Source organism: Mastigoproctus giganteus, chromosome 11 (assembly GCF_048544385.1).
Source record: "Mastigoproctus giganteus isolate SK-2022 chromosome 11, ASM4854438v1, whole genome shotgun sequence".
In the NCBI taxonomy this organism is placed as follows: Eukaryota; Metazoa; Arthropoda; class Arachnida; order Uropygi; family Thelyphonidae; genus Mastigoproctus; species Mastigoproctus giganteus.
Genome location: NC_143585.1, coordinates 174,131,326 through 174,153,212, shown reverse-complemented (window position 1 = coordinate 174,153,212; position 21,887 = coordinate 174,131,326). Strand labels below are relative to the sequence as shown.

The window sequence follows — 21,887 nt, the reverse complement described above, 5'->3', positions numbered from 1 at the left end:
TCCTACAGATATATCAAATGCACTGGGAATTGTATTTTCTCTGTTGTCTTCTTGTAACACTTATGATCAAGCATTTCAAAAATGTAAAACTGCTACAGAGAAATCCAGACTCAATTTCACTGACAATTCTGCTTTATCTTATAATCAACCATTTACCATGCTTAGCTACAGCAATCTCTTACCAACTAAAGAACAGTGCTGCTGGCCCTGATGGGATATATTATGTAATGCTCCAAAATCTGGATCAAAGATCACTTTCTTCGCTGCTCATATTTTACAATCAATTTTTTTCTGAACATACCTTCCCAAGTTTCTGGCATTATTCTTATGTACTACCAATTGCAAAACCCGGTAAAGATCATTCTGTTCCTCAAAATTACAGGCCGATATCCCTTACCAGCTGTCTCCTCAAAACTCTCAAGAAAATATACATCGCCATCTCAATTGGTTCCTTGAGTCTCAAAACTTGATAAATAATAACCAATTTGAATTCTGGAAAAACTGGTTTTCATTGGATCAAAGCCGAGACAAATATCAGAAATGCTTTCATCAAAAAGGAACATCCTATCATGTTCTGTCTTGATGTTGAGAAAGCCTTTGATGCTACATGGCATTTCAGCATCTTAAAGGATCTACATTCTCTTGGCCTGAGAGGTAATTTACCATATTTTATCCAAAATTTCCTTCAACAGAGATCCTTTCAAGTTTGTTATCAGGGAATACTCTCTAAAAACTTTATCCAAGAAGAAGGAATACCACAAGGGTCTGTTCTCAGCACCACCTTGTTTGCAATGAGAATGAATCATATAATTGAACTCATTCCGAAAACTGTGGATTCATACCTTTTCGCAGATGATCTCACAATTTCTTGTCATTCTCAAAACATGCATTACATTGAACACCAACTACAAATATCAGTCAATCACATCCTGACATGGATGACTCAAAATGGTTATAGACTATCCAGCCAGAAATCTACTGCCATTCACTTCTGTACCAGACACAATATGCATCCTGAACCTGAGCTCTACTTGAATAACCATCATCTTCCGATAGCTAATAGTATTCGTCTACTACGAAATTTAACTTACATTGATAGTAAGTTAAATTTCGAAAAGCATGTTGAATATCTCTAGACTACTTGTTAAAAAAAAAAAAAAAAAAAAAAGAAAACTGAACATACTCAAGAGTCTTATCAGCCACAACATGGGGAGCAGATCTTTACAGCTTGTTTCATTTATATAGAACCATAATCAGATCATGACTGGACTATGGCACACCTGTCTTCAGCTCTGCTAGGGAGAGTGCTTTATCTCGCCTAGGCAGATATTGTTGGGATATCAGAGACGTGGTGTCACACAGATATAAGGAATGCAGAACTGGAATTTGGGGAGTACAATGTGTATAGAAAGGATAGACAGGACAGGAGGGGAGGAGGGGTTATGCTATTAGTTAAAAAACACATAAAATCCAAGGAAGTGAAGCCAGTCGATATTGATGGACAGGGCAGTGTCGAGTCAGTTTGGTGTGACATAAGCATAGGTAAATCAAAATTGAGAGTAGGAGTGTGCTATAGGCATAATGACTCTGATGAGTATAATAAGATACTGTACAGGGAAATAGAATGGGCCAGTAAATCAGAGAGTCTTATAATGGGGGATTTTAATTTCCCAGATATTGACTGGAATTTGTGGGTTGGTCACTCACACACTAGCAAGGCTTTTGTGGATTTATTGGATGATTGTTTTCTACACCAGCATGTTCGGGAGGCAAATAGAGGGAGTAATACTCTTGATCTGATTATCAGTAGTGATTCTTCATGCATTAGGAATCTGCAGATAAAGGAACCACTGGGTGGCAGTGATCACAGTGTGCTGAAGTGGGATTTACTCAGGGAGGTAACTACCATCAGAGGTAAAGGGAAGGGTTTTTGCATTCGTAAAGGCGACTATGATGGTCTGAGACAGTATTTAAATTCTATACAGTGGGACCAACTGATGATGTTACCAACAGCAAATTCAAAATGGGAAGCATTCAAGGAACTAATCTTAAAAGCTACCAGGCTTTACATACCAACCAAGAAATATTGTTCAAGGTTCAGGCCTAAATGGTTGTCAGATGAACTAATGAGACATATGGCAGAGAAGAAAAATGCATGGGATACATACAAATTAATGGTTGATATGGAAGCCTATGATAGATATAAGTTGGTCTGTAACCAAGTCACAAAGGAGATTAGGCAGGCAAAGGCAGATTATGAGAAATCCTTGGCAAAGGATGCAAAGAAAAACAGAAAAGAGTTCTTTACCTATTTAAACTCAAGAAGGAAAGGGATGAATCAGATTGGTCCACTGGATGTTGATGGGTCAACAGTTGAGGATCCAGCTCAGGTGGCTAACAATCTAAACGAGTATTTTGCATCTACATTCACACATGAGGAGTTATTCAGGAAGGGGAATGTCGTAGGTGAAGTAAACATTGGCAGTGAGCTAGATTATTTTCTAATAACTGAGAGGAAAGTGGAGGAGAAATTGTTGAGGATAAACATAAAAAAGGCACCTGGGGTGGATGGGATCTATCCAGTTATATTAAAGGAGGCAGCAAAGGAAGTAAGCAAACCCCTAGCCATAATTATAAGAGCTTCTTTGGACTCAGGGGAGGTACCCATGGACTGGAGATGTGCAAATGTAACCCCAATTCACAAAGGAGGATCAAAGGTTGACACAAGTAATTATAGACCTGTTAGTTTAACTTCTGTTCCTGGAAAATTAATGGAGGCACTGGTTAAAGAAGCACTGCAGGATCATCTGGACAAGAATTCAGTTATAGCTCAGACACAGCATGGTTTTGTTAAGGGCAGGTCTTGTCTGACCAATTTGATTGGATACTATGATGTAGTCACAAAAGAACTGGATGCAGGGAATAACTTTGATATTATATATTTGGATCTTAGAAAGGCTTTTGATACTGTTGCGCATGGAAGACTGCTGCACAAATTGGAGAAGTGTGGCATTGGAGGCAAATTGCTGCTATGGATAAAGGGATGGTTGAGTGGCAGAAGACAGAGAGTGGTAATCAATGGACACTGCTCAACATGGACTAATGTTATTAGTGGAGTTCCTCAGGGTTCAGTGTTGGGTCCATTGTTGTTTTCTGTATTTATAAATGATATTGATGATGGTGTATCAGGCTTAATGTCCAAGTTTGCAGACGATACCAAGGTTGGCAGGGTTGTTAAGGACACTACTGATACTATGCTGCTGCAACAGGATCTGGAAAGGTTGAGCAGATGGGCTGAGAGGTGGCAAATGAAGTTTAACATTGACAAATGTAAAGTACTACATATGGGAAACAGTAACCCCAGATCAACGTATCAACTCTGTGGTACTACGCTGACAGTGGTAGAGAATGAAAAGGACCTGGGGGTAATTGTGCAGGCAGATATGAAGTTCTCTGAGCAGTGCAGACGAGCTGCAAGAGTAGTTCATGGTGTCTTGTCAATGATATACAGGAATTTTTCTAGCAGGGACAGGGATGTGATTATTCCCTTGTATAAGGCATTGGTCAGGCCACACCTTGAGTACTGTATATAGGTCTGGAGGCCTCATTTCAAGAAGGATGTAGAGCTGCTGGAACGAGTATAGAGAAGGGCAACAAGATTAGTGAATGGAACAAAGGGTTGCTCTTATGAAGAAAGGCTTAAGTTTTGCAAATTACAGAGCCTGGAGACTAGGCATCGGCGAGGTGATCTGATAGAGGTGTATAAGGCTTTGAATGGCTTGAGCATGCTCAATGCCGATGGGATTTTTCCTCTTGCTCAGAATAATCACCTGAGAGGGCATAAATTCAAATTGAGGAAGGACGGATGTCGGATAGATGTGCGGAAATTTGCCTTTAGCCAGCAGGCATTTGGTTTGTGGAATAGACTCCCATCGCTTGTTGTTGAAGTTGATAGCCTAAACAAATTTAAGGCTCAGCTGGACAGGTATTTCGAACGAACGGAGGTGTGAAATGGGAGTAGTGGTTGTTTTTTTTTTTTTTTTTTGGCTGATGCTGAATAAGCTTGCTTTCTTGCATCATATGCCTCTACTAATGCTAATGCTAATTGAACTCATTCCGAAAACTGTGGATTCATACCTTTTCGCAGATGATCTCACAATTTCTTGTCATTCTCAAAACATGCATTACATTGAACATCAACTACAAATATCAGTCAATCACATCCTGACATGGATGACTCAAAATGGTTATAGACTATCCAGCCAGAAATCTACTGCATTCACTTCTGTACCAGACACAGTATGCATCCCGAACCTGAGCTCTACTTGAATAACCATCCTCTTCCGACAGCTAATAGTATTCGTCTACTACGAAATTTAACTTACATTGATAGTAAGTTAAATTTCGAAAAGCATGTTGAATATCTCCAGACTACTTGTTAAAAAAAAAAAAAAAAAAAAAAAAAAACTGTACATACTCAAGAGTCTTATCAGCCACAACATGGGGAGCAGATCTTTACAGCTTGTTTCATTTATATAGAACCATAATTAGATCATGACTTGACTATGGCACACCTGTCTTCAGCTCTGCTAGGGAGAGTGCTTTATCTCGCCTGAACCCTATTCAACATTCAGCTCTCAGAACAGCACTAGGTGCGTTCCGAACATCTCCAGTGCAAAATTTGTATGTTGAAGTCCATGAACCTCCTCTAAATATCAGGAGAAAGATGTTGCTGCTGAACTATGCAACCAAGATCCAAAGCCAGATGACCCATCCTAATTGGTCATACTTTATAATCTACAGTTTATGACCTTCTGTAGAAACAAACCACAGACAGTTCGGCCTGCTGGTATTAGGCTAAAGCAACTAGCAGAAGATTGGGATATAGACTTCAATAAAATTTTGCAAGATCATATAGATCCCAACCCTCCATGGTCTGTCATCATGCCATCTTGTGAAAATTATTTCCACCAGTGGGGTAAACACTCTCTATCAGACATTAACAGCTACACATTGTGCCTATTCAATGTTATCCTGATTTCACTAAAATGTATACAGATGGATCGAGGTCTGAGAGTGGATCGGGTGCAGCAGTAGTAGTATACTCCCTGATACTACCATTTCTCCATCTCTTCAAACAGAGTGTAGTAGTTACACAACTGAATTATATGCCATAAGGCTTGCTATAGAAAATGTTTTCCATATGTCAATTCAAAAGAGCATAATATACACAGACTTGCAAAGTTCCTTATTAGCCTGGCAAAGCAACTCCCCACCTACTCAGAACAGAGTTGATACGTCTGAGAGAGCATCAACAAAAGGTTATCTTCTGCTGGATCTCAGGCCATACTGGAATACCAGGAAATGAAATTGCGGATGATGCTGCCAAACATCCATACAGATCAGCCCCAACGAATTCCCTAGTACCATTCACTGATTATAAAATGACTATACAAAGTATATGTAAAGGTCGATGGACTCTTCAGTGGCAAGTGTAAATTCATAATAAACTACTTCAAATAAAACCTGTACCAAAATTATGGGCTTCCAGTCTCATTGCAAACAGACAAGAAGTAATTCTAGCCAGAGCCAGAATCGGCCATATTCATTTTACTCATCTGTTCTTCTTGTCAGGAATTAACCCTCCTCAGTGTAATCATTGTCATACACCACTCATAGTCAAACATATACTTCTGGAATGTACTCTATATAATAATGCTCGACTAGTGTCATTCAATTCTCTGGCAAGCTTAAAGGAACTTTGTCGCTTAGCCATATCATAGGTGAAAAATCAAATCTCACAGAATTATTTTCCTTCCTAAAACGAATAGAACTGTATAGCCATTTCTAACTGCTTCTACATCAACTGCCGACCGGGCTAGCCGAGTGGGTAAAGTACCTGCCCGGCAACCCAAAGGTCGCGGGTTCGATTCCCGCCTCGGGCTTGGATCAAATACTGCAAAAACCTTGGGAGGTGCAATATGGCCACAGAAGCCGATGCGCCAACAACTATTCAATCAATCAATCAGTCAATCAAGCATCTACATCAACTAACACAGGCAGTATGAACCACTTTACTAAGTGCAATATGGCCTAAGTAGCCATTGTACTTAAAACCACATCAACAACAGATCCTCCGCAATGCACATAATGCAACTCTCCACTTACAATGAAATATATTCCTGTTGAATATGCTTTGTACACCACTGCCTGAAAAGTCTCATTCTTATTTATCTCACATCACAAATGATGTGAGCCCCTGGGGTTAAATTACATAATCTTTTTTGACTGGCAGTGTAATTGTGATGCATGAGTATCATTCATACCATCGAGAGGTGCAATATGGCCTATGTAGCCCTTGCACGAAAAAAAAAAAAAGAACAACAACAACAACATCCTGGTTGTATTTACCTCAATTATAACCAAAGACACTGACCAATGATTAATCTAGAGAAGAATTCAAGTGCTAAATGGAAAATTCTTTTGACCTTCCTCTCCAATACTCTGCTACTCTGATGGAATGGAAAGATCTGTCTGCAATATGACCTATGTAGCCCTTGCACGAAAAAAAAAAAAAAGAAAAAGAACATGACAACATCCGGGTTGTATTTACCTCAATTATAACCAAAGACACTGACCAATGATTAATCTAGAGAAGAATTCAAGTGCTAATTGGAAAATTCTTTTGACCTGCCTCTCCAGTACTCTGATGGAATGGAAAGATCTGTCTGCAGCTAAAGAAATTGTCAATATGTTAGCAGAATCACAATTGCTTGCTACACCTTCTTTCAGTGCATCAAAGGCGACTCCGTAGCCAGGTGGGAAGGAGCAGCAGTGCATAGCACACGCTTCTTGATTAGACCAGGGTTCGAGCCCGTCACCACCAAATATGGAGGATGCGGAAAGGTCAGGGAATGACCACTGCATATCCCGGAGCAATATGGCCTTAGTTGCTAATGCTCCTAAAAACCAAACAACACACACACACTCAGTGCATCAAGACAGATGCAGAATAGCACAAAATTAACTTCTACATGCATCTTTCACTTCCATACAATCAACTGTTTGATTTAACAGAACTTAAGGAATCTTTAAATGAATCTTCAAATAGTGTTGCTGGCTGAGATGACATTCACTATCTTATGCTAAAACATTTAACTCTACCGATTTTCTCAGAAAATGTTTATCCTCTTTCCTGGCACCATTCTTTAATATTTGTCATACTAAAACCTGGCAAAGACAATTCCTTGGTTGAAAATTATTGATCAATATCTTACAAACTGCATGGGAAAAATTTGGAGAGAATGAGACATAAAGAGGCTTACATGGATCTTAGAATCAGATCATCAGTATGGCTATCATAGGAACAGATCCATTCTCGACATACTCATCAAAGCCGAATCCAATATTTGCAATGTCTTTGTAATGAATCAGCATTTAGTCATGGTCAACTTAGATGTCAAAAAGGCATTTGACACTGCCTGTCAACATGGTATTCCTATGGACCTTTAGCATTTAGGGCTAAAGGATCATACTCAGCTCATACTCAGTCTCGCTACGCTTCCACTCCAGCCACATTGATATCGCATCTGTGTATATTCCCCCAGGGCCTACAATTGAAATTATTGAAGATTTGGGGAATTGGCTCTTAAACCATCTTCGTCCGTCTGCACAACGCCTTGTTTGTGGTGATTTTAACCTGCCTCCAAACCGACATCACCTCTTTATCAGGCTCTGCGAGTTCTTCAAATCCATCAACATGATACGGGTCAATGAGAACCCCACCAGGGGATTGAACCTACTGGATCTCGCTTTTGCTTCAACACCATGCACAGCTGAGGATGATCCCATCGCATTCTTCCTGTCTGATCACCAGCCCATAGTGTTGACATGGTCATTGCAGGTGCCAAACTTCAACATCCCTGACAACAAAATAGTCAAATACGTTTCAGCACCTAAATACCTTAATCCTCAACTCTGTGTAGAAGCAGCATCTTGCATTCCTTGGGATGTCCTCATTGACTGCGACCTCAGCCTTGCAGTGACACTCCTGTCTGACTGGATTAAATCCGTCACCGACTATGCTGCCACCAAACGAGTAACAGTAACTCCCCGTTCCAGATCGTGGTGGACTGCTGATCTTAACAACAGCTTCAAAATGAAACAAGTCCTACATAAGAAATGGAAGCATACAAATGACAGTAAAGACAGAATCGCCTTTTCCCGTGCCAGGGCCCACTTTAATCGAAAGAAAGCTGACGCAATCCAAGTGAACCTTAACCGCACTTTGAGGAAAGGAAAGCCATTCTATGCTGCCCCACATGGTGGATTCAATCACATGCTTGATCCTCAAGAATGGCTCAAATACATCGCCAGATTTTCAAATACAACCACAGTCCCATCTACAGTTGTCCAGCCTGACTATGAAAACCCTTCAGATGTCCTAGGGACTATCCAGATCACGGAACAGGAGCTCATACGTGCCATCAATTCCCTTCCCACAACAGCCACTGTTGGGGAGGATGGAATTCCACAATTTATGATCAAATGCTTAAGCACATTCATCATAGGCCCTCTTCTCTCGATCTACAACAGATGCCTCGCTGAGCATTATTTTCCACCCCAGTGGAATAAATACAGAGTGTACCCCATCCCCAAAAACCAATTTGCCTCAAACGTCAGCCAGTTCAGACCCATATCAGTTGCCTCTTGTCTGTTAAAAACTCTTGAAAAGGCTTTGCTACCCACAATCACTCAACAAATCCTCCAGACGAAACCACCTGAAATCCATTATGCTATCGCAGGAAAATCATCAATCACTAACTTGGCAGCCACCACAGAACGCATTCTCTCAGCATTCGAACAAAGAGCTGAGCTAGCAACCACATACCTCGACATAAGCGCAGCCTTTGATGCCGTGTCGATTCCGGCCTTGCTCCTCCTACTTAAGGAGAATTTTCACATTCGAGGTGATATGCTGTGCTTTTTGGAATCACTTCTCAGTCACAGAATACTTATTCTCCATCGGCAGCAACATACCCTATCCTGCGACATTACTGCTGGAGTACCGCAGGGGGGGTGTCCTGTCTGGTGTCCTGTTCACAGCCATCATCGTGCCCATTATTGCCTCAACGAATGGTCTCCTATGCTATGCCGATGACTTCAAACTGCTGACTCCAATTAACCCTGGCGACGACCCCGCCCAGCTTAGCAACAGGATCAATTCCCAACTTAAGGATCTAGAATTGTACCTGGCAAACTTCAATCTAAAAATCAACCCTCTGAAGTCTGCTCAGGTTATATTCTCCCTTAAATCCATGCCGACAGTACTCAACGTTTCACTCGCAGGGGTACGAATACCAAACGTACCCTCGCACACAGACCTTGGCGTTCTGTTCGACCAAAAGATGTCCTTTGTCCACCAGATCGACAAACTCAGTACCAGATTTTCTCGTCTACGGTGGATCTCAAAGCAGCAGCTGCTACACGTCCGACATCCTGCCACTGTTAAAAGGTTCATCACCTCCACCGTCTACCCTGCCATTCTCTATGGTGCAGAAATATGGGCCTCTGCTGCACATACAAACCTTAAGCGGGTGTACACTGCTGAATACTGGCTACTGAAATGGGTGAATAACAAGCTTCGGCTACCTCCCGCTACCACAACTACCATGATGGCACAAGCACTCGACATCCCGAGGTTGAAGTTCCTGATCGTTGAAAAGAGGCTGGTCTTCACAGCCAAACTCATCTCAGGCCAAATATCATCTCCAAATATTTGGAATGCTTGCTCTTGGAGGATTCCACAGCCAAGCCTAAGGTCGGTACCAGCACTTGTGGCTCACCACAACAGGCTTGTACTCACCGAAAGATTTCTGCCCAAGCAGATGCTCGCTGCCCTCAACCGTGTGGACGCCGACATCGACACCATAATAAGTAAAAAGAAGGACAGACACAAGTTTATCAAAGCTCTTGAAACCTGAATCACTGCCAACTTGTATTTGTTTTTCTTTATTTGTATTCAGCTCCTTGTTTTTATGATGTATTTGTATTTCTTTTTGCATTTGTAATCTGTATTTTGTAGCCTTTTGTATGTGTTCGCTATATTTTGTAGCCATTTGAATTTGTACTTATGTTATCTATATGTGAACCCCTGGCGCTCGTCGCCGTGATGGGATATTGTGCTGTAAATCTACTTCACAATAAAGATTTATTTATTTATTTATTTTAACTTTATTCAAAGTTAGAGTCAAGAACATGATCCGAGACATCACAAAAACTGTTGAGACTTACATGTATGTGGATGGCCTCGCCATCTCCTGCCAGTTGGAAAGTGTGGGCATCGAACACGAACTTGAACTTGCCATAAGCAGAATTCAGTCCTGGACCTCAAGCAATTGATATCGACTAGCAGAACAGAAACCTAACACCAGTCACTTTTGTAAGCAATATGCTTGTTAACAGGAGAGACTGCTTCTACAGGGATGGGATACACTTAAATAGAAAGGGTGCAAGAATATTTGCTGATGCTATGGAGGCAGAGTTAGGTGGGCCAGAAAACTGCTAGCTTTGGGGGATACACAGACTGATAGATTAACAGTAGCCACTGGCAGAGGTGAAAGTGATTTTTGCTCTGCTTCTATTGAAATGCAATTGAACAGCAGCCTGGAAAGCAAGGCAATGGGAATTTCCAGGACTGCTGGGAGTCGTAGTGGAACAAGTTAATACATGGGCTGTGTTGGGGTAACTAAGAGTAGAAACAGGTGCATGTATACTTGCATGTACACCAATGCTAGGAGTATAGTAAATAAATTTGATGAATTTGAGTGCTGGTCAAAACATCAAAGGCAAATATTGTTGGGATATCAGAGAAGTGGTGTCACACAGACAATGGCAGTGCAGAATTGGAATTTGGGGAGTGCAATGTGTACAGAAAAGATAGGAAGGGAGGAGGGGTTATGTTGTTAGTTAAGAAACACATAAAATCAGAGGTAATCTGATTGAGGAAGTGCATCTGGTTGATGTTGGTGGACAATGCTATGTTGAGTCTGTTTGGTGTGACATGAGCACTGGGAAAGGAAAAAAGGAAAATTAGGTGTGTGTTATAGGCCTAATTAATCTGATGAGTATAATGAGCAGTTGTGCAGAGAAATAGAGTGGACCAGTAAATCAGAGTGTCTTATAATGGCGGATTTTAATTTCCCAGAGATTGACTGGAATTTGTGGGTTGGTCACTCCACACTAGCAAGGCTTTTGTGGATTTATTTGTTGATTGTTTTCTACTACAGCATGTTCGGGAGGCAACTAGAGGGAGTAATACTCTTGATCTGATTATCAGTAGTGATTCTTCATGCATTAAGAATATGCAGATAAAGGAACCACTAGGTGGCAGTGATCACAGTGTACTGAAATGGGATTTACTCAAAGAGGTAGCTACCATCAAGAGTAAAGTGAAGGGTTTTTGCTTTCGTAAAGGTGACTATGGTGGTCTGAGACATTATTTAAATTCTATGCACTGGGACAACTGATGATGTTACCCACAGCAAATTCAAAATGCGAAGCGTTCAAAGAATTAATCTTGGAAGCTACAAGGCTTTTCATACCAACTAAGAAATATTGTTCAAGATTTAGGCCTAAATGGATGTCAGATGAACTAATTAGACATGTGACAGAGAAGAAAAATGCATGGGATACATATAAAATAACAGGTGACACATAAGCCTATGATAGATATAAGCTGGTCTGTAACCACATCTGGTGAGTATGGGCTTGGCAAACCCAGGGTCCTGAGGTTTTTTACACCATATATGGCTATTTTTTTTTGCACCATATATGGCTAATAATAATACATTGACAGTGGTAGAGAACGAAAAGGACCTGGGGGTAATTGTGCAGGCAGATATGAAGTTTTCTGAGCAGTGCAGACAGTCTGCAAGAATAGCTCATTGTGTCTTGTCAATGATATACAGCAATTTTTCTAGCAGGGATAATTAGGTGATTATTCCCTTGTCAGGCCACACCTTGAGTACCGTATACAGGTCTGGAGGCCTCATTTCAAGAAGGATGTAGAGCTGCTGGAACAAGTACAGAGAAGGGCAACAAGATTAGTGAATAGAACAAAGGGTTGCTCTTACGAAGAAAGGCTTAAGTTTTTGAAAATTACAGCGTCTGGAGACTCGGCACCTGCGAGGTAATCTGATTGAGGTGTGTAAAGCCTTAAATGGTTTGAGCATGCTCAATGCTCATGGGATTGCTCAGAATAATTGCCTGAGAGGGCATAAATTCAAATTGTGGAAAGACCATTGTAGGATAGATGTGCAGAAGTTTGCCTTTAGCCAGCAGGTGGTTGATTGCTGGAACAAACTTCCATCTGTCGTTGTAGAAGTTGATAGCTTAAATGGATTCAAGGCAGAACTTGACAAACATTTGGAGCAAGTGGATGGGTGAAAGAAGAGGTTTTTTTTTTTTTTTGGCTGATGTTATATAAGCTTGTTTTCTTGCAACATGTGCCTTTCCCAATGCTCTCCACCCCCTGCCTGAATTACAGCTAAACAATAGTCCAGTATTGCTGGTAAACAGCATCAGATTTCTGAGATTGATATTATATAGCAAGCTAAATTTCTAAGCATATTCACTCATCTGCAAACTACTTGTCTAAAGCAGTTGAACATACTTTTTTGCAACAACTTCAGGTTCCCGGGGAGCTGATCAGTACACCTTACTTCTCCTCTACAAGTTTCTGATCCGTTCATGCTTAGATTATGGTTCTCCATTATACGACTTGGCTAGGAGAAGCAATTAGAATGTCTAAACGTCTTTCGGCCCTGGGAGCTCTCAGGACTTCTCCTGTCCAAGTCCTTTATGTTGAAGCATATGATCTTCCATTACACCTTCAAAGAAAGGCACTGCCATCTTACTATGATGCTAAGATCTGAAGTCACCCATCACATCTTAGTTTTCAATACTTGTATAATACCCATTGGGATTCCTTTTATGAGCGTAAGCAAAATGAAAACTCACCTGCAGCATCCAGACTATGGGAAATTCTTCAAACTTGGAATGTTAATTTAAGTTAAATTTCTCAGGACATGACTTTCCCTGTTCCACCCTAGGTTCATTCCCTGTTTCTCATGATGACTACTTTTGCCAATAGGAATAGAATATTTGCACTCAGTTACAATATACATAGGTGGATCAAAAACTGACATGCAGTAGGTGCTGTGGCATGCAATAGGTCTTTGCTATAAAGGAAAATTTCTTTCCTCTCCTCCTACACCCAAAACCATTAACTATCAGTTACTCTCCTGCAGTGAATACAATTAATCAGTAGCATTTTGTTTGATCCCAGGACATTCCATAATTTTGGGAAATGAAAGTGTCGATATTGCCGCTAAATAACCTATTCACACTTTTTCGCAACAACTTCAGGTTCCTTATATGGATTACAAGCCTATATTCACAAGGCAAGTTACTATAACTGGTCACAGATATGGCAAAGTAATACCACCAACAAACTTTACCAGATAAAATAAGATCCCAAGTTGTGGCTCTCTGTGTTCAGGCGGAACAGACGAGAAGAAATGGTATTAGCAAAACTGAGAATTAGGCACACTCATCTTACATACATGTTTTTATTATTGGGGAAAAAAATCCATCCTAGTGCACATCCTGTCACACTCAACTCACAGTCCGTGACTTTCTGGTACACTGTCCACTTTACTCATCCATCTGCTCTAGCACCTTCCAATCATTTGGCAGATTGACTGGAACCCATGTTCTATCCAAATATTCTTGGAAATCATGCCAACGTAGGAGAGGAGAACTCTTAATATACTTGAAGCATATTGTCCTCTACTTATCAATATAATTAAATATCTATAATATATTAAATAAACTATGATAGATACAATTTGGCCTCAAGTAGCCCTTGTCATTAAACATCATATCAACAACAACGTGAACCCATCTGACTGGGACTTATACACTCAGTCAGGTTTTATCAGACAATGACTACATGTTAGATGTTTTTAAATTTTACAAATTATTAATTTTTACAAATGTATATAATTTAGTGCATATATTTTTAGCCTGAGTATACTACCATTTGTTCTATTTTACATATGGACATTATATATATGTTGACGCAGTAACCTTTCTGAAAAGTTACCAAAAATCTTCTGACTATTTTATGGTGGTTGTGGTGCGCTATGGCCTTTGTTGCTTTTGTGCTGGAAAAACAGAAATCATCATCATCTAACAGAAAACTAACTAACTAACAGAAAAACAAAAGCTGCATATATTGATTGACATCTACAGAACTGGACAAACATGTGATGAGCCAAAAATTCTCAAAATCACATTACATGCTTAAACTGTAGCAGAAATTAATCAAATGGACTCTTGACAAACAGACTAACCTCCTACAAGAAAATGCAAACCTGGAGCATCCTTGGTTAAGATTTGGTGACCAGCAAATCTGAACCTCCGGTTAAGATTTGCTGGTCACCAGTAGACTACCAAAAGTGCATCTGTATTCTGTCTGGTGGTCAGGTGCTGCTGACACCTGTCTCTCAGGTGTGTAATGCCATTCTGGTGCTCCACTTTGCAGGGCACCCTTTCCCCAAGCCTTCTACTTTCCCTGGATCTGAGTGGGCCTCTCAGTCCAGGAGAATCCAACCCTTTTCTCCCTCCCTAACCCCCCTCATCAGGAGGACACCTTATTTTCCCATCCTCCCTACTTCCTCCCCACTTTTGTTTCCCCTCTTAAACTAACTCCCTTACTGGTGGAGACTAGCCAGAGATCAATGGACTGCCTGGCTCACTTCCCAGTGGTGGTGGGCAATTTAGAGTCTCACTAGTGCTCTACAGCAAAGTAGCCAGAAGAACAGCACACTATACTACACAAATCACCCACTTCTAGTATTATAGAGTTCTGTTACCTCACAAGGGTAATACCACGGTTGTGGGAAGCCATAAGTGGTACCTTACCCTCAACACTATGCCACTATACTGATTATAGGTCCACTATACTGATTTGTGAGTAATCTTAATATCTTTCAAAATATGACTGAAAATATTTTAATATTATCATACTGCTGAAGTCCTTTAGATAGGATGCATAATATATAATATCGGATTTTATTCTTACATGTTTTTCATCTACGACCATTAATTAAGTAATTATTTTACCACTATGCAAAGTGTTGCATAGTAGTAACCATACCCTTCACCAAATACATCTAATGATTCATCATTCAGAATACTATTATTATGGGCAGGAGTTGTTTGGAAGGTTACAATCAGATGGTGTCAGTTACACTTTATACTGCATTTTATCTTAGAGGAAAGCTATAACCATTTTTGAAATCAAAATTCTTCTCAGTAAAAGCATTTTGATTTTCAGAATTTCTTTCTCCCCCCCCCCCAGAGTAGCCTTGTGGCATTTGTCGATGGTAGTATTATTTCTGAAGACAAATAGAAGTTACATTATATGCAAATAAAGCATTCTCTTATCACTGTTATTTATTTATTCTGTAAGTGGTTTTATTTATTTAAACACTTCGTAAAATAATAAGAGGTTACCTCAATATAGTACGTAGAACACTTCTGTATGATACTCTCCAGAAATTAAAACAAAAAATCTAAAACTTACATTAGAGTAAAAAATAAATAATTAAAAACTGATTTAACACAATTCAAATCAATTTAACACAATTAAAAATCAATTTAATGCAATTTAAAAATTAAAAAGAATCTAATGAAAATATTTAAAACGATTTTTCCAAAAAATATTCAAAAATCGTTTTGAATATTTTTGTTAGATTCTTATTGATTTTTAATTGTGTTAAATTGATTTGAATTGTGTTAAATCGGTTTTTAATTATTTATTTTTTACTCTAATGTAAGTTTTCGATTTTTTGTTTTAATTTCTGGAGAGTATCATACGGAAGTGTTCTACGCACTATATTGAGGTTATTTTTGATTATTATTGATTATTTTTCAAATATTAATATCAACGTAGAACGTATTGAGTATTACAGCTCTGATTTACACTATCTAATTATTTAAACACTGTACTTTATCTAAAAAAAGTTTAAGTATATGATACAGAAGCTCTATAATCTCTGTTTCAGACAATTCAACTCGTGACTACTGTGGCTACACCGGTCTTTGATATACAGACATATGAGGTACCCTTATTTTACTTCATTATAGATTAAAGTATCAAAGTGAGTAATTTTAGTGCTAATAAATTTTGTTTATTGTTTGTTCATTGTTATAGTTATGAATGGTGCTTGTCAAAAAGTCATGAATAAAAAATATAATTTACGTGTATGCTACTTAATTACATAGGGTGACCCATAATTTCAGTCTTACAAGGGGTAAAAAAAATCCTTAATTCATTTTTTTAATGTAGGTAGATATGGTTAATATATATAGTTTGAACATATTGTAAACTGATATAGATTAATATTGTAAACTGATATAGTAACATATCGGTATTGAACATATTGTAAACTGATATAGATTAATATTGTAAACTGATATAGTAACATATCGGTATTGAACATATTGAACATATTGTAAACTGATATAGATTAAACTGAAGTTAGATTAATTGAGTACTAAACTTCGTTTAGTACTCAATTAATCTAACTTCATTTAGTACTCAATTAGTACTAACTTATTGGCAATGCCATCTCACAACAGAACAGATTTCACAAAAAGTGAAGGACACTGTTAGGCAAAACAGATAATATGGTTATTTAGTGCACATTAAATTCTACATCAGTGGACATCATCTATTGCAGGGTTCTCCCAATGCAGGTGGACAAAGGCAACTCATTGAAATGCTCATTGATAGACAAAAGCAGGTGGACAAGGACAAACTCTAAAAGGAAGGGGATGAATCTGATTGGTCCACTTGACATCGATGGTTCAACTGTTGATGATCCTGCTCAGATAGCAAACAAACTGAATGAGTATTTTGCATCTACATTCACACGTGAGGAATTATTAAGGTTTGAAAATGGCAGAAGGTTATCAAATTGTAGCAGGGTGCTTAATGATCTTGTAATAACTGAGAGCAAAGTGGAAGAGAAATTGTTGAAGTTAAACGTAAGAAAAGCACCTGGGGTGGATGGGATCTATCCAGTTATATTAAAGGAGGCGGGAAGGCAACTAAGCAAACCCTTAGCCATAATTATGAGAGCATCCTTGGACTCAGGGGAGGTTCCCATGGACTGGAGATGTGCAAATGTATCCCCAATTCACAAAGGGGGATCGAAGGGTGACAGGAGTAATTACAGACCAGTTAGTTTAACTTCTGTTCCGGGTAAAATAATGGAGTCACTGGTTAAAGATGCGTTGCAGGATCATCTAGACAAGACTGCAGCAATAATTCAGACACAGCATGGGTTTGTTAAGGGAAAGTCTTGTCTGACAAATTTGATAGGATATTATGATGTGGTTACAAAGGAACTGGATGCAAAAAACAATTTTGATATCATATATTTGGATTTCAGGAAAGCTTTTGACACTGTTGCGCATGGAAGACTATTGTACAAATTGGAGCAGAATGGTATTAAGGGTAAGTTGCTACAGTGGATAAAAGGATGGTTAAGTGCGAGAAGACAGAGGGTGGTAATCAATGGGTGCTGCTCTTCTTGGACTAATGTTATTAGTGGAGTCCCACAGGGTTCGGTGTTAGGTCCACTGTTGTTTTGTATATTTATCAATGATATTGATGAAGGTATATCAGACTTAATGTCGAAGTTTGCAGATGGTACAAAGGTTGGCAGGGTTGTTAATGACAGTAATGGCAGTCTGCTACTGCAACAGGATCTAGATAATTTGGGCAGATGGGCTAAGAAGTGGCAACTGAAGTTTAACCTTGACAAATGCAAAGTACTGCATATGGGTAGAAATAACCCCAGAGAAACGTACCAACTGTGTGGTACTACACTTAAGGTGGTAGAAAATGAAAAAGACCTGGGAGTAATTGTGCAGTCAGATATGAAGTTCTCTGAGCAATGCAGACAGGCTGCCAGGGCAGGTCATGGGGTTTTGTCAATGATATATAGGAATTTTGCTAGCAAGGAAAAGGAGGTGATTATCCCTCTGTATAAGGCAATGGTCAGGCCACGCCTTGAGTACTGCGTACAGGTCTGGAGACCTCATTTTAGGAAGGATGTAGATTTACTTGAGCGGGTAGTACAGAGAAGGGCAACAAGATTGGTGAGGGGAATGAAGGGATCCTCTTACCAAGAGAGGCTTAATTTCTGCAAATTGCAGTGGCTGGAGACTAGGCACCTGCGCGGTGATCTGATTGAGGTATATAAGGCCTTGAATGGATTGAGCACGCTGAATTCTGATGGGATCCTTTCACTTGTTCAGATTACGAACCTAAGGGGGCATAAATTCAAATTAAGAAAAGACAGATGTAGAATAGATGTGCAGAAATTTGCCTTTAGCCAGCGGGTGGTTAATTGCTGGAACAAACTTCCATCTGTCGTTGTGGAAGTTGATAGCTTGAATAAATTTAAGGAGGAACTGGACAGGCATTTGGAGGGAATGGTGTGATTTTTTTTTTTTTGGCTGATGCTGCATAAGCTCATACATTTGCTTTCTTGCATCACATGCTACTACTACTACTAATTCATTGAAATGCTCATTGATAGACGAAATCTAACTAAACTATAGCTCAGCAACTTATATCCACCCATAGAGAAATTACTTTTGAATTAGATCCCTCTATCTGCTCTCTAACCCTCTTTCCCAGTACATAAGTGAATGTACAGGTCTTAATAATTTGATCAATAATCACTGCCTATTAATATGTAGGATTCAAATATCAAATATAGGATTCTTATATCCTTAGAAAACTGCATAAAATAGAAATTGTCAAAGGGAAGATTTAGAAATTGTCAAAGGGAAGGCACCTTTACTTGACAATCCCCCCCCCTCAACATGAGCATACATGCGGAAGGACATACCAGTGACGCTACTTATTCTCCAGATTAGCAGCACTTGGATCCACACCCCAAAGCCTAGGTTTCAGACTAACAATGTAGGAATCCGATATGTTTACCATGCACTGTGACCAGTGTAAATTTGGAAAGGGGAATCCTGGTCATTGAGGGGGATCCAGCTTTATCACAACATTTTGACCCCTTCTTTGATAAGATGGGTGGTCCTGGATGCCTTGGTCAGGATCAATCGGCTAGTGGACCTGCAAGGATCAACAGTGCCAATGTCATGCCTCTACCCCTCGAAGGCCCAGAGTGCCAAACAATAGTTCCCAAGTGATCTTTCTAGTGTGATTTTCTAGCGTTTTTCCTAGGGCAAGTACTAGTGCTTTAATAAACCCTCCACCGCTCGTAGCATTACTGCTTCCCTCACTGAGCAACGTCACTGCTTCACCACTAGCAATGTCACTGCTAACCCCGCTTGCAATGTTACTGCTATCTCTTGCAATGTACTGCTCTCTTCTTGTGCTGATCTCTTGGTCACTGGTTGGCACTGCTCCTGCTTCCATGTGTTGGGGGCCCAGTACCCTGGAAATGTCCGATGTCAATGACTCTAATCAACCAAAAAGGCTTTGAAGGGAAGAGCAGTGCAATGACATGCCAAACTCTCTGGTGATACACTCTTTCTCCACCCAGCCTGTGGGCAAGTTATCACCTTTTATGGTCCAAAGATATTTAGAATCCATTGCTAGAACACCAGAAGTGGTTAAAGGATTACAATCCGGAGACCTCCTGATTGAAACAGCCAACTCAAAACATTCCCAGTAGCAACTCAAAACAACAACATTCAGTGGGTTGCCAGTATCTATCACTCCCCCACAATACATTAAATTCCTTGAAAGGTGTCATCACAGAGTGGGGCCTACTTACAGTATCTGAAGAGGAATTAGTTCAGGAATTGAGAAATCAAAAAAGTAATTAGCGCCAAACATACAATGACCAAAAAAGATGTAAATCTCGTTCCAACTCGATCCATCATTTTAATATTCAGCACCCCAGATTTTCCATCCTCAGAAAAAGCTGACTATTTAAACTTCTGAATTTGGCCTTATATCACAAATCCCATTCATTGTTTTAAATGCCAAAAATATGGACACTCACAGCAATCATGTAGAGGTGATGCCATTTGTCCTATTTGTGGCTCCAAGGAGCATACACAAGCAGATTGTCCAGCCTCAATTCCCATTTACCCCCAACTGTAAAGAAAGTCATTCAGCCTTCTCTAAATCATGTGAAATGTGGAAAACAGGGAAGAAAATATAAAAATATAAAATTGAACGTAAAGTCACATACCGTGAAGCAGGCAAACAAGTAATATTAACCATGCCCAGTTGTTCTTATACATCTCACACTCGAAGCTCTCAATCAACAGCAGTTCAAACAGATGTATCAATACCACCCAGCATATCTCTAGCTAACTGGGTTAAAAGTACACTATCGAACTCTGGAAAAGACACATCTCAAATTAAAACCAGCGAAGCCACTCAGCATCTCAGTTGATTCTCCGATGGTCCTGCATAAGAAAGAAAAATTGAACCCTACTGAAGACAACAAGAAAACTAAATTGCCCAGTAATAGTATGGAAATAGATGCACACTCAGATCATGGGGAACCCATACTAGAACTACATGCAAATGACACTGTAGATACTGGAAGCCTGATCTGCACAGGAACTGCATAGGTTTCCTTGCAACATAGACTGCATAGGTTTCCTTGCAATATTAAAGAATTAATTAAGTGATATTCTCCAGTTGCTCTTTGTTTTCAGGAAACTAACCTAACCTCACAAATTTCTCCTTTGATAAAGAACTATTGCCTTTATCGAAAAGATCGTAATACAGCAAATGCAGCCCATGGTGTTGTGTGGCAATTCTAGTAAATTCAAAGATCCCAACTAAATATATCCCACTTCAGACTGAAATAGAAGCTGTTGCCATTCGTATCACTTTTCGTAATTCGGTAGCACGTGTCTCAATCTCCCTGCCACCAGACCATACTTACTCTTTAAAAGATCATGAAGATCTCTTCACACAGATACCTCCACCTCTCTGCATATTAGGCGATTTTAATGGGCACCACCCCTTATGGGGTGATGCTAAACTAGATAGATGTGGTTGACTCATTGAAAGCTTTCTAGAGGGACAAAACCTCACATACTCAATACTGGTACACACACACACACACACACACACACACACACACACACACACACACACACACACACACACACACACACACACACACACACACACACACACACACACACACACACGTACAGCTCAGCAATAGATCTTTCAATTTGTTCTCCAGTACTGGTCCCAACCATAGAGTGGTATGTAATAAAGGATCCCATGGGCAGCGACCACTTTCCAATCGGATGCAACTTTTTAATAGCACAGAATTCTTCAATAAAATCGTGCAGGAAATGGAAATTTGTACGAGCGAACTGAGCAAAATATCAGTCCTCGATCTCTCTTGATGAGGAAAAAATCTGCCTACAGCATATTGTTAATGTGACAGCTTACATCATGTTGCATCTCCTAAAAGTGGCTAAAAACACACCATTATCAAATCCCACAGGCTCAAAACAATTATAATTACTGGTGGAATGAGGATTGCACAAAGGCAAAGAAAGCAAAAAATAAAGCTTGGAATTTGTTTCGACAATATCCAACCACAGCCAATCTCTTTAATTATAAGAAGCTAAGGGCAAATACAAAGTTTCACGTTTCATACAAGGACAAGCCAAGAAATATTCCTGGACCCATTTTGCATCAAGCATTAACAAAAAAACTGACACCAAAATAATATGGAATAAAATTAGACAGCTTTCTAGTAAGTTTCCTACTTTACCTTCTC

The 21,887-nt window shown here is 39.6% G+C and overlaps 1 protein-coding gene across 2 annotated transcripts in view; it reads left to right on the top strand.

Annotated features, from left to right (window-relative positions):
• The window catches only part of LOC150078580 (voltage-dependent calcium channel subunit alpha-2/delta-3-like), a 1,140,037-nt gene that overhangs the window by 517,826 nt on the left and 600,324 nt on the right, over positions 1-21,887 (top strand). For both annotated transcript variants that reach the window (XM_090384275.1, XM_090384274.1), the window contains one exon: positions 16,134-16,190. In XM_090384275.1, coding sequence (XP_090240401.1) covers positions 16,134-16,190 — 57 coding nt within the window. The remainder of the gene's footprint in view (positions 1-16,133; positions 16,191-21,887) is intronic.